Source organism: Schistocerca cancellata, chromosome 6 (genome assembly GCF_023864275.1).
Source record: "Schistocerca cancellata isolate TAMUIC-IGC-003103 chromosome 6, iqSchCanc2.1, whole genome shotgun sequence".
Taxonomy (NCBI): Eukaryota; Metazoa; Arthropoda; class Insecta; order Orthoptera; family Acrididae; genus Schistocerca; species Schistocerca cancellata.
In genome coordinates this window covers 725,356,310-725,369,536 of record NC_064631.1, presented here as the reverse complement: position 1 = coordinate 725,369,536, position 13,227 = coordinate 725,356,310, and the positions used below count along the sequence as shown (strand labels likewise).

The 13,227-nt window shown below is 38.7% G+C and overlaps 1 protein-coding gene across 1 annotated transcript in view; it reads left to right on the top strand.

The window, feature by feature from the left end:
• LOC126088492 (laminin subunit alpha-1) overlaps positions 1 to 12,211 on the top strand; it is a 717,591-nt gene extending 705,380 nt beyond the window's left edge. Inside the window, exons 43-44 of the mRNA XM_049906633.1 lie at positions 11,032 to 11,260; positions 11,346 to 12,211. Of these exons, the coding sequence (XP_049762590.1) occupies positions 11,032 to 11,260; positions 11,346 to 11,491 (375 nt within the window). The 3' untranslated portion in view covers positions 11,492 to 12,211. The remainder of the gene's footprint in view (positions 1 to 11,031; positions 11,261 to 11,345) is intronic.
• The last annotated feature ends 1,016 nt before the right edge of the window (positions 12,212 to 13,227 follow it).

Genomic DNA, 13,227 nt, shown 5'->3' with positions numbered 1-13,227 from the left:
ATTTTGTCATTAAATGACTTTTTTGCACCAATCAGCACCTTCCTATAGATCTTTTTGTATCTGTGATATAAATTTAAGAATTCTGGATCATTGCAAATCTTTTTCATGGAACTGAGGTGTTTAAGTGATTGGGAGAATTTCTTAATATCTGCTGTTATCCATCTGTTTTGTGAGATGTTGATACAGACATGCATACTTTTGGAAATGCCTTTTCAAAGTTCGATTTAAACAATGTGCAGAATTTAGAGAATTTCATATTCACATTGGTTTCCTTATACACTTCATACCAGCTTTGTTTTTCTAGTTCTTTGGAAAAATCTTTTATTTTGATTTCTGATAGATGTAGTTTGTAGTCTTGTAGTTTAGGGAATGATTCGATGCCTGACTTTACTGATGTTATTTGACAGAGATTGTCTGATAATCCAAGATCTTTTAAAGCTACATCACATTTTTCCCTGTCCATATTTGTGGCCACATGGTCAATTACTGATGAAGTTATTGCGGTAACCCTTGTTGCACTATTGACCAATAGGGACATGCCAAAACTTTGAAGGATGTTTATGATGGTGCTGTTTGATTCACTTGTGATGTTAGTGTTGATGTTAATGTCTGCACACAGAATTATGTTGACCTTTGTACTTGAGACTTTATCTAGAACTTCTGTTAACTTATTGAAAAAAGTGTCCACACTACCACTGGGAGATCTATACATACAAAAAATGATTAATTTCTTGGTGATATCAAGCCCTGTTAATTCAATAGCTGATATTTCAAAGTGTTTGTCTTCACTTATGGTACTGAGGTCATGTCTTGATTCGAACTGTGTTCCTTTTCTGATATAAATGCATGATCCTCCACCCCTTGCAGTACTCTGCAGTAAGAGTTTGCCTTTTCATACAATGATAATATTACATGTTGGATTTCTGTGTCACTACACCAGTGCTCAATAATACAAACTACTGTGCAGTTCAAAGATTGTAGCTCAACTTCTAATAGTTGTATTTTATTTTTTATTGATTGCATGTTTTGATGGAGGATTGTTAGGTCTGTGAAATGCCCCATGTTACACTGTCCAATGGTTTGTTTTTCTTTGTGACATCTGATATATGTAATATTTGAGGTGTTTAATCTGTCTTGTGAGTGATTTTTTCAGTATTTTTAAAGTGCTGGAGTACTCTTTAGGCAGGAGAACATGTTGTCTGGATTTATCCTAAAAAAGACCTACTTTTCCTACCTATGACAACAGGTATTTGACCATGTGTGGCCCGAGATCCATCCCCTATACTTTTATGAATCATGACTGCAATACCGGGAAGAAGGCAGATCAAAATTTTGTTGCTGGTAATAAAAATCAGTCTCGGCTGAACCATGATACAGAGTCACACAAAAAAAAAATTTTCATGTAGGCTATGCATTCATATCTTAAGTTCGGACAGCAGATATTTAATATTACTGAGGAAGCAATAGCCTTTTTTATTCTTATTTATTTATTTCAAGTTAGTGGTTTTCTTTCTAATTTACAATGTTAAATGGAGCTGGCTCAAGCTAGAATAGCACTAAGTAGTATAGTGATATATTATTAATATGTGTACAAATTAAGTTTTTATGAGTTGCTTATTTTCTGTTAATATATACTGTAAATCCTTCCACATTCCAGGCAGGAGATTCTCCTTTTTGATGAGATATATGGGAACCCAGAAGACTGTCCTTCATTGTGGGATCTTTTGAAGATGATTAATTAATGAGTGTCTTTTCTGGAAACGTCCCTGTTATATCATTCCCCCCTCTCTCCTCCCCTGCACAGCAGCAATGTTTAACATGACTCTCTGAGATGTTGAAATACATTCTCCCTTTTCCTATCTGCTTTATACTTTCAAGAATTATGTGTAACATGAATTCCTCACTTTTCTATAATCTGCCTGATGCTGAGGCCACTTTTCTTTAAATTTCCAAAATGACAATAGCTCCTTGTCCTGTCTCTCACTAATAAAAACAATCTATATCAGCTGTGGTTTGGTACTGGATAGTAAAAAGTGCATGGGAATTGCAGAAAGAAATTTGGATGACTAGTTATTCAAAAATCAAAATATCTTTTGGATGATTAGTAAATTGAGCATTTACATTTTAGGGAGTGGTAGAGTGGTTATCCTCTCATGTTAACCTACCTCTGATGAATAAAAGGTGGAAACTGAGCAGTATAATATGGTATTGGGGAAGCACATGCAGGTGGCTGTTATAGCAAAGAGCCACAGAATGAGATAATCATTCAAAGAATCCTAGATAACTATGGAGCTGTACATATCTACCGTTGACTTTCATGCAGTGTGTCTGCGTATTGGCCATAAGAAAACATTCTTTAAATACATCGTTTTCCTTATGTATATCAAAAATTTTGTTGATTGCTGTCAAAAATAAAGAAAATCTAAATGGTACATCAGAATGGAAGGATTGCACTGTAAATAGCAATTAAATATTGGCAAACAGACTTTTACATATATTGTCCTCTGTAACTTTTGGGGTTTTGCAAGTTGTCCATGAAGGAAGGTATACTTTGCTGAAGTTCATCATTTACAGGCTGGCACCTTGTTATTCACAAATAATGATTGTAGAAAAAGTTTTTGAGTAAATGACAGTCACTTCTTCTGTTGACTTACTTCCAACAGATGTTCATTCTTTCTTTAGTACCCTCACCAGCGAATATCTGTACGGACACGCATGAGCTGGTGTGGGTCGTGCAGCAGATTAGCATGCATGTTGTCACGAGAGGGCACATGAAGCATTGTCTGTGTACTGTTGGTGGCGATAAGTCTGGGTTCATCGGTTCTTACAGAGATTTCTTCTACCGTGGACCCACTTGTTGCCTTGTGCCATCCTCTGTTCAGTGGTTCAGTTATTTATGCCAGTCACTTTTATGGTTTTCTCTGTGCTGCAGTCAGACTCTCTGATCCCCATAGACTAATTCGCACATTGAGTTTCATTCTCTCTTCAGGGGTTCAGCTTCCCAGTTTTGTAGTTGAGCCGCTGTGAGCTAGTATATTGTGCTGACAGTGAGAATGACAGTTTCATGATATTGTCATGCCCGTGCAGATACAGGCTTTGTGACATAGGATATTTTTATGTGTGTGACACCTTTTTTCACAGTGTTAATTTGTGACCTCCATGGACCACATGTTTTTGCAATTCTGTCAGGAGCAGTTGTGACTCCAGGAGCAGCAGAAAAAGCTTCAGCAGGAGCAGATACAGGAACTGCTCAAACAGAATGTGAAATTGCTCTGCTCCTGCTCCACTCTGGTGGTAGGCCAGATGTCTGCAGAGAAGTCTTCTTGCCCACCACCTCCAATGCCATTCGCCACCTTCAACATGTCTTTGGAAATGTGAGAGAATTACCTGCTCTGGTTCTTATTCAAAAAATGGCTCTAAGCACTATGGGACTTAACATCTGAGGTCATCAGTACCCTAGACTTAGAACTACTTAAACCTAACTAACCTAAGGACATCACACATATCCGTGCACGAGGCAGGATTCGAACCCGCAACCATAGCAGCAGCGTGGTTCTGGACTGAAGCGCCTACAACCGCTGAGCCACAGTGGCCGACCTGGTTCTTATTGCACTGCCAAGTAAGGTATATCATGAATCCAACGGATAGGGCCACCTTGTTATTGTCCACCAGTAACGGGATTGTACAAAATCTTGCAAAATTTGAAACCCTCCACTGAGCTCGAGAAACTTAATTTTGAGGAACCCTATCAGTTGCTCACACAGTATTTTTATCAAACCCATGTGGTGGTGTCGCAGTTACAGTTCATCCAGCACTACAAGTGTCCCAGAGAGTCATATGCAACCTAGATTGCTGACCTGCCAAGTCTGTCATGCAAGTGTTGGTTTGTGTGGTCTGAACATCCTATCTCATATGCGTACTCACTAATTAGGTATGTGATTGTCCAATTAGCACCTGACCCCGAGGTCCACACTAGGGCATTGCCTTGTCAGACCCTTCTTTAGCCAAAGATGCCCAGATTGATGAATCACATTACAAAGGGAGCAGCAAGGAGTGTATTTTCTGACAAGTGGGAGGTGACAGAGTTAGATACACGTGGTAAACTGTCCGTGGCACCCCACGGGGCTGACCAGGCAACCGTGCCTTCTGCTGTGCTGCCGCCTGTTGACACCTTTGACGATTTGAGTGTGATGACATGACAGCACTCCCTGCCTTTGCCTGCGACATGCCCAGCAGGTATATGTAAGTCAAAGAGTTGTAGTCCCTACTTGTGATGTTTTCTGAATTCTCACCATTGCTCTCCTGCATCTTTTTCTGCTCAATCGACAAGTTGGCGGTCCTGCCTAGATTGCCATTTGTTGCATCTTAGACTGGACTGTCCATATGTAGACGTGTGTACGGCATACTCTAAGTAGGCTATTACCATCAGCTTTTGACAATTAGCAGTCCATCTCCAATGCCCCTCAGCATCACCCCAGGGTATTCTACTAACATTGCTCATGGATGGGCAATTAGTTGACTTCCAGGTGGATATGGGAGCAATAGTCAGCCCGATTAACTTAGATATCGGCAGTCTCCTGGGCTGTCCTGCATTGCAATGGCCACTACATCAAGTTCTGTCTTATAGTAAACTGTATATTCCTTTGAGGAGGCAGTTCACCATCTCAACATATTATACAAATGTGGAATGCTAAATTGCATCATTAGTGACCAGTTTGCTGTTGGTGCAAAATATTTTTGATTTAGATGCCTTTTCAGTTTTTGGCTTCCATGTAGTAGAAAAAGTACATTTAGTGTTTCAGTCGGTCTCTTTTCAAGCTTGAGACTCACGTGACCAGCTGTTTGAAAATGCTTTGGGGCAGGCAGAAAATTTTGAGGGCCATGCCTCCTTTGTACCATCTGCAGTACCTAAATTTTGTCAGCACTGCCCCATCACTTTCACCATAAGCGACAATGTCAGGGCCGAGTTGCAGCATTGGCAGGACCTTTGTGTTGTTTCTCCTGTTTCATTGAGCCAGTGGATCACTTCTTTGGTGGTGCTTCAGAAGACAGAAGGTGCTCTGTGCCACTGCAGTGATTTTAAACAGATGGTTAACATGCAATGTGTCACAGACTGGTATCCAGGTCTGCAGTTGGAGAAGAAATTGGCAAAAATTACTGAGGTCCAGTATTCTCTATGCATCGACCTGTGTGACGCACAACTGCAGTTGCCGTTAACGTTTATTAATGCTCAACACTCCTTTGGGCTTTACCAGTTTAATTGCTTGCCCTTTCGAATTTCAACTGTGCCAGGAATTTATCAGCGATACATAGAGCAGTTGATTCAGAATATTCCCTGTTGTGTTATCTAACTCAATGACATCTGGTTCATGCGTGTCACGTGAGAGAAGCATTTACGAAATCTGCAACTGGTTTTCCAAAGCCTTCCAAGGAATGGCTTTTATTGCAAATTGCAAAACAATGTGGTTGCCCCCCATCCCCTCCTTCCCCAAGTATGCATTTTTTGGGTCATGAGTTCTTACTCCACTCCCTAGTTGCCTTCTTTTACACCAGGTAAACCATTAACTGTAGCTGCTACATCCCAGTATGGCATTGTTGCCGTCCTGTCACAACAGAACATGGATGGCACTGTGCCTCTCTTTCCTATGCATTGAAGACTCTTCCAGCAAAGCAAAATAATTATTCACAGATGAAAAATGAAGTAGTGCTACAGTGCTTTTGTTTTCAACATTAAAAAGTTTCATTTTTTCTCGTATGGAGCGAAGGTCCTACTCAGCACCGACCACAAGTCTTCTTATTTGGACCTTGTTTGCAGCCATCAGAAGCAATGCCCACCAATTGCAGAGAGATCAGCACTCTTTCTCAGTAACTACTGTTATACCATTAGTTAGCAGTCCACCACACAACATACTAATGCAGATGCATTATCACAGTTGTCAGTGGGACCAGAGCTGGAGTTCAGCAGACAGAAGGCTCTTGTTTTCACATTGGACAATATCTTGCAGCAGACATTGCTCAGTTTTCCTTTGATGGCATGGAAGGTTGTGGCTGAAGACCTACTTTTTTCAGAAAATCATTTCAGCAGTTGAGATTGGATGATCCAAACGCATTCCTTCGGGAACAGATTCAGCATTATGTACGATTTTCCTCCTCCATGACAGCCTCTGTGGTCCAGAAAGTCCTCATGACTGCCATGGAAGAGCTAAGCTGTTAAGTGATCATCCTGTCAGCATTACGTCCGTGCATACTCCAGCTGCTGCATGCATAACATTGTGGTATGTCTTGTACGATGGCTTCGGCATGGCATCGTATATACTGGCCAGCGATTGGTAGTGATTTTGAACATCCTGTGAGGCCTGTGCACAGAACCAGGCCACACTGCCATATCAGTTTTCCCCTTGGCCAGTCCTGGAGCCCCCTTGGAACACAGTCCACACCAACTCAGTAGGTCCCTTTTGGAAAAGCAAGTAGATGTTTGTAGTTGATGCATTGTCCACTTTCCAGTGTGTTGTCGAACTGTCTTCCACAACATCAATAGCTGCTCTTTGAGTGTTTTGCATCATTTTTTCTGTCAACATTCCTCCCACCTCCCTCCTGGACCTTCATATCAGATAAAGGTCAGCAATTTGTGTCACAGGAGCTTGACAATTTTTGCATTCACAGTAGTACCCAGCATCTGACTACCACCCGATTTCACCTGCCTACTAACCCCAAGGTGGAGCACTCCGTACAAGTTTTCAAGACCTAAATGAAAAAATTCATGTCTGCTTCATCCGCTGATGATCCTCTGTGTAGTTTTCTCACTATGCACTGGGTGACACCCGTTAAGGGTGCAATCCAGAGGAACTTTGGCATATGTGCCAGTTACAGAGTCTTTTGGATTTGTTGCCTGACTCGCATGCCCATCTGATCTGCACTTTCCTCATGGGATTGGATTTGGGCATGGTCTTTTGGCTGACAGCAAGGGTGACTGCCGGATGCTATGTTGGGCCACTATAGCAGGTATTACACAACAATCTGCTGCAAATGGTACTCTTCTACCGCGACAGCCCTCTAGCGGTAGAGCAGGTGAAACTACGGAAATTAGCAGACACATTATCCGCGTGCCAGAATAGAGACAGTTCTAAACTGCTGTCAGTCCACGCACGTGCACTAGGCAGTGAGAATGTGCGCATGCGTAGAAGGGGCTACCACAGAGTTTTCTGCTTGTTATTTGCTTATTGCTTGGAGGCTAGTAGTTCATTTCAGATTTTCGTGTTGGGGATTTTCGTAGTGTTTTTTTCGGTAAGTAGGTTTTCATAAATGCAGAGAAAAAACATTTTTACATTTTTTTGTCAGTAGACTTTTTTTATGCTAGCTGTTTGTGAAAGCATTATTTCTATACTGTATATTCAAAACTTGGATAAATAACACGAGTACACCTTTAAGTATTGGTCCTTTCAAGTGCTGCAAATTGCATTGCATACATCCACAACAATGTTTGAATTGGTGAGCTGTGCTATTCTGTGGGTAAAAGCCAGGCTCTTAAAAGATTCCCCATTCGCCAGGAAACGTAATGTTGCAACCAGCCTGCAACATAGCAGGGCATTTACCAGTATTTTATCAGTGATCTAGGCTGATACAATCACAAAATGTATAAACATATGATTTAATTTTTCTTTCAAGAATGTGAGATAGCCTCCCTCATGACTATGTCACACTTGCCAAATCTGTCTTCTATCACAAACACCAGCTTCTCGAAATAGGCCATGTCCATCCTAATTAATTTCCAAAATACCTGTGGATCTTCGGGCATTAGTTCTTTCATTAACAGTGAATATATTCCCCTGTCTTCATCCCTTCTTTTCACCCAAGGTCGAACCCAACAACGTCTGACTTTTCGTTTTCTTCACAGTTCTGACCTAATCCAAAGATTTACTGTCACTGCCAGGGCAATAGCTCCAAAAACAAGTGGATCCTCCATGTGCAATATGCTGTATAAATGTAAATTTCGATATACATGTACCTGTGCAACCAAGTGTCGTAATATAAAACTGTTCAGTCTGTAATTCAGAACAGTACTAACCTACATAAGAGAAAAACAATTACTTAATCAATAATGGTAAAAAACAATTTCTTGTTAAATAGAAACCTTGAGCTCACAGAAATAATTTGGACTTATGACACCCCAGTATATCATACAGTCACCCTTGAGTTGCACACCGTAGAACGAACGACTTTACAAGACATCAGACAGTTCTATTTTCTTTTCACGCGTCTCACCTGCTGCTGCTGCGCATGCGTGCTAGGTATATCTCGCTTGAATTGTGTAATAAGTTGGAAGTGAACCAGCCTGTAGTTACAGGTATGCCCATTAGGGATGCTGGTGCATATGTTGCACAGTTCAGGCGCCTTGTGTAATACGGGCTTAAGGCCAGCATTGGTTTATTGTGGTTGATAGTCTGGAGCATTGGCCTGTCATTTGACTTCGAAAAGGTATTCAGTACAATTCTACACTCTTGCATAAAGAATAAAATATGAGTGTACAGTATAACAGACCAGCTTTGTGACTGGAGCAAACAGCTCCCAACAAATAGGGCACAGCATGTCATTCTTAATGGAGAGAAATCTTGAGTCATAAAAGTAACTTCGGGAATGCCCCAATGAAGTGTTATAGGAGCATTTCATTTCATGGTGTATATAAACAACTTAGTAGACATTGTCAGACTTTTTTGTGAGGCTTTTCAAAATGATCGTTTAGTGTACTTCTGAAGAAGAAATCAGAAACACATTAAGAGTGGAGATATGCTGCCAACTTAATTGCTGCCATGCAGTCCTCAGATTGATCACCACAAAAAGAAGAGTCTGACTTTGTAGTACCACCCTTGAGGTATATTTGTAATCAATGAATAAGTCAAAGCTAGCAGTGGGAGACATGCAGCAGGTGTTTAGTGTAGCTTAGATACTAACATAGAGAGAATCAGCTTTTTTCCCCTTGAACATTTACCAAATTATTGCAAGTGTAGTGCCAAGAATATCCTGCTTAATTGCAATAAAGATTTCAGGACTTCAAAAGATATATACGGAAATAAGTAGATTTGATTTCAATTTATACATTTATTTTTATGTCTTCACGCAATGTCACAACATAAAACTAACTTTTCTGTGGATGCATTGGATAGTGGTTTCATTTTATATGTGAAGGTTTACAGTGTCAGTTTCTTCCTAGTGTGTAAATATGATGATGGAATCTCCTGGATTGAATAAGAATAATGAAAGTGCTAAAGAGGCATTCAGAAGTTGAAATGCACACAAATATGACTGAAAACTTTGCTAAGCTTTAAGAAATTACCACCAAGCGAAGAGGACACTGGGTAGCACACTCGCATTGCAAATCACTGTCCATCCATCAGATTCAGATTTTCCCTGATTTCCCTAGATTTTCTTAAGGCAAATGCCACGATGGTTCCTTTGACTAGCCACAGTTGATTTCCTTCCTCATTCTTCTCTAATCTGAGGTTGTGCTTCATGTATAATGATCTTATTTGGAGTTAAATGGTACAGAGGAGGAGGAGGAGATTAGTGTTTTACAATGAGGTCATTAGAGACTTAGCACAAGCTCAGAGTAGGGAAGGCCAGGGAAGGAAACTGGTCAGGCCCTTGTAAAGGAACCCTCCTAGCATTTATCTGGAGCTATCTATGGAAATCACAGATAACCTAAATCAAGATGGCCAGATGTGAGTTTGAACTGTTGTCCTCCTGAAACACACACACACACACACACACACACACACACACACACACACACACACAGTGACATGGAGGAAGAGGGATAGTGCCAGGAGGAGGAGTCTGCCTTTCTCTTCTAGCCACCAGCTGCCATTTCCTCCAACTGTTTCTGCCTCTTCCTGCTTCATTTTTCCCCTTGTCTACCCCACCCATCACAATCTCTTACCTCAACTGAGCTGCAGTGCTCTTGTGATACAGTCTGTTGGGACAAAAATGCCTCGGGTGATAAATTTTACGTTATAATTGTATAAAATTCTCAAAGATGTATCCCCTTCATTTTCATGCATTATAGTCTTCTGTGTAATGTTTCAGAGCAATATTACACTTATACACCCAATAATTCTATGTCATGGTGTGTAGTGAAAATTGTCAAAGATAATCTGTCGTGTTGTATTTCACATTACTGGTAGAAGGTTACTGAGACACACTGGTAACAGCCTCACAGTGTATTTGTCCCTTTATACATTGTGTCATTATTGGCAACCAGTCCCAGTTTGAAAATTACTGAGATACATAAAACATTAAAACCTTTAAAAAAACTGCTAATTTTCTGTAAATATTTATTCAAAGCTGTACTCTGACTTGTTTTGGAATTTGAAAATTCATCAACCTGGACTCTGACTTGTTTTGGAATTTGAAAATTCATCTCCAGTTGATTTTTTACACACTTGTTTGTTGAAACTTTACAATCTATTAGATCATGGAATGCTCTAAGTTGAACAGAAAATATATTGTAAGGATAATAAAGCCACAGTTAACTATATATTTGTTAAAAGCTCTAAATATCCATCATATAGAACATGCTGTTGAATAATCTTGTACCAAGCAAAGAAATTCTGTCATCAAACATACAACTTCATTGTAAGGCCATAAAGAATTTTAAGCCATGGTGTCCAGGTTTCAAGCCCCGTTAGTCCTAGGATTTTTTCTATCACTTATTGCTTCTTTCACTTCTGGAAAGTCCATAATGAACTGTTGGTCACTTAGTAACTAGCTAGGTAAGTGCAGTTCAAATGTTGGAGGCAGACAGGGCCATGCCAATTAGAGCACCATAATGTTCAGACTAACTTTCAGTTTGAAAAGAGATTTACCTTTTTCTTTTAGCATTAATAGACAATGACAATCATTATTGTCTTCTGAACACCATTATTTCCCTACCATCCCCACAAGAATACAACTCATTTCTCAATGATTGGTAATGTCATATGTTGAAATATTTCTCTAAAATGTCTCTTTTTTTTACATGACTGTGTCTATTTACAGGTCATAATGAAAGTTGATATGGGAGACAGGAAACCTTTTCGTGTAGAACAAGAATTTCCATCACAGTATACAATCTGCGATAATAAATGGCATAGGATTACAGCATTTTTTACAAAAGATGAACTTGCTCTTAAAGTTGACCAGTTACCAAACAAATATGGCCTTTCCGGAAATGGTTCATTTATAAAGGCCAGTGTTGGTATACCACTGTACATTGGTGGATTACCAGGTAAGTAAAATTTGAGTCTGAGATATTTACTTACAATACTATAAGGCTCAGTGGTTAAATTTAATATTTAACTGCTCTTTTACAGATAATGGATCTGGTACTATTTTGGAGACAAGAGACAGCTTTAAAGGTTGCATCAGAAATGTGAAAATTGGGAACATTAGGAGAGACTGGACTGACATGGCATCCTTGCATAATATTCTACTTAACTCTTGCCCAATCAGTTCATAAAGTATAGCTTACATACGTCAACTTAACTTGCCATAACTATGTTCTAGTGTTCCCACTGCAATGCCTCTTGCTCAAAAGAGAATGGGAAAAGCAACAGAAGACTGATATTATAACACTGCCATAAGTAATTCCTGTGAGAAAGTGGTGTGAATGACATTTCAGTTGATCAAAGGTATGTCTTAAACATACTGAACAATTGAAAATAATGAATGGTGATGAATTCCAATTTTTGTTGTTATTAACTTATTTGTTGTCTTGAAAGAATGTAATAATTTATTCTTAACAGTAGATTCATTTGTTACACTAGTTTTTTCCATTGTAATAATAGTGTTTAAAATGCCAATCAAGAATTCATATTTGGCTCAATTTTGTTGCATTAAAGTACTGTAGTAATTAAGGTTGTGGATAGTGAAAATCAGTATTAATTTATCAATAATTTTAGCATTGACTGTGTAAATTAGTATATATTTTTGATACGTAAAATAGTGAGAAAGCATTACTCAATGATCATGTATTTATTTGTGAAACATAACTTGTATATATTGGTTTGTGTGTGTGTGTGTGTGTGTGTGTGTGTGTGTGTGTGTGTGTGTTTGTTTGTTTGTTTTCATGTATTTGTTTTCTGTACATTAACAAAGTTAAATGTAACATGTTGCAACCATCAAAAACGTAAAAAAAAAAAAAGTCGGATCAGAAAGTATACTTGTAAAATTCATGATCGTACTGCAGTTGACAAAACAGAAAAGTAAAGAGTGACTCTCAAATCTTAGGGGCAAAAGATACCTTCTCAAAACATGTCTGCTGCACATGATAAAGGCAGGGATCATGTATAATCCCAGGAAAATGTGGTCAGACTTTCTATGAAAAAGATTCAAATGTTAATTATGCTAATAACTCACATATGGAGAAAATCCAGTCCCTGCAGTACAATGTGTGATTATATGACGATAATTGAGTGATATGGCTTTTTATTTGTCTTTATTCGTGTCTCTTATGTGTTGTAGAGAAAGTAAATCATTTAGTGCCACTCATCCAAGTCATACATTTCACTTTTTCTTCCTGTATAGTCGTTTAACTGTGACTGCTAAGCTATATTTTGTTTTGTTATATGTGACCTCATTAGATAAGATAGCACCTCATTAACTCATCATTAGGCAGCTGATATGAAGTATGATCAGATTAAAAATTATTTTGGAAATTTATAGATAAATTACTAGCATGTAAAGGGTTTTGAGCCCTGTAGCTCTTTGGCATCTTATTGGTTTAATCACCTGTTTGTACAGATGTATGTAACTCATTTATAATATGAAACATTCAAGTGAGTGACTGTGAGTCACCAAGGTTGAAGTGACAGATTTATAACATAGATTTTGGGTTATGCATTTGCATATTAGTTCAGTTATCTTTTTAAGGGTTTTAAGATGCTAAAATTATGATACCTACAGAAAATTTTCATTTGACTGTACAAAATGGTTGGCCTAGAAAGGCTGTATTGATCATTGACATTAAGAGAAGCAAAATTAGATAATGATGAAATGAATGCTTAACCTATGCTGGTCCTCACTGTCATTTACTTGCAGTAGCATAATTCACAAATTACTGTTGTATGTATGTTATTATTGTAATTAACAGTGAAAAATTGTTTTATTGCATATTTGAATTCACACATATAATTTGCTAAAAACAAATAAATGATGAATCCTGAAAAGAAATTATTAACTATTAAAAGCATTAAG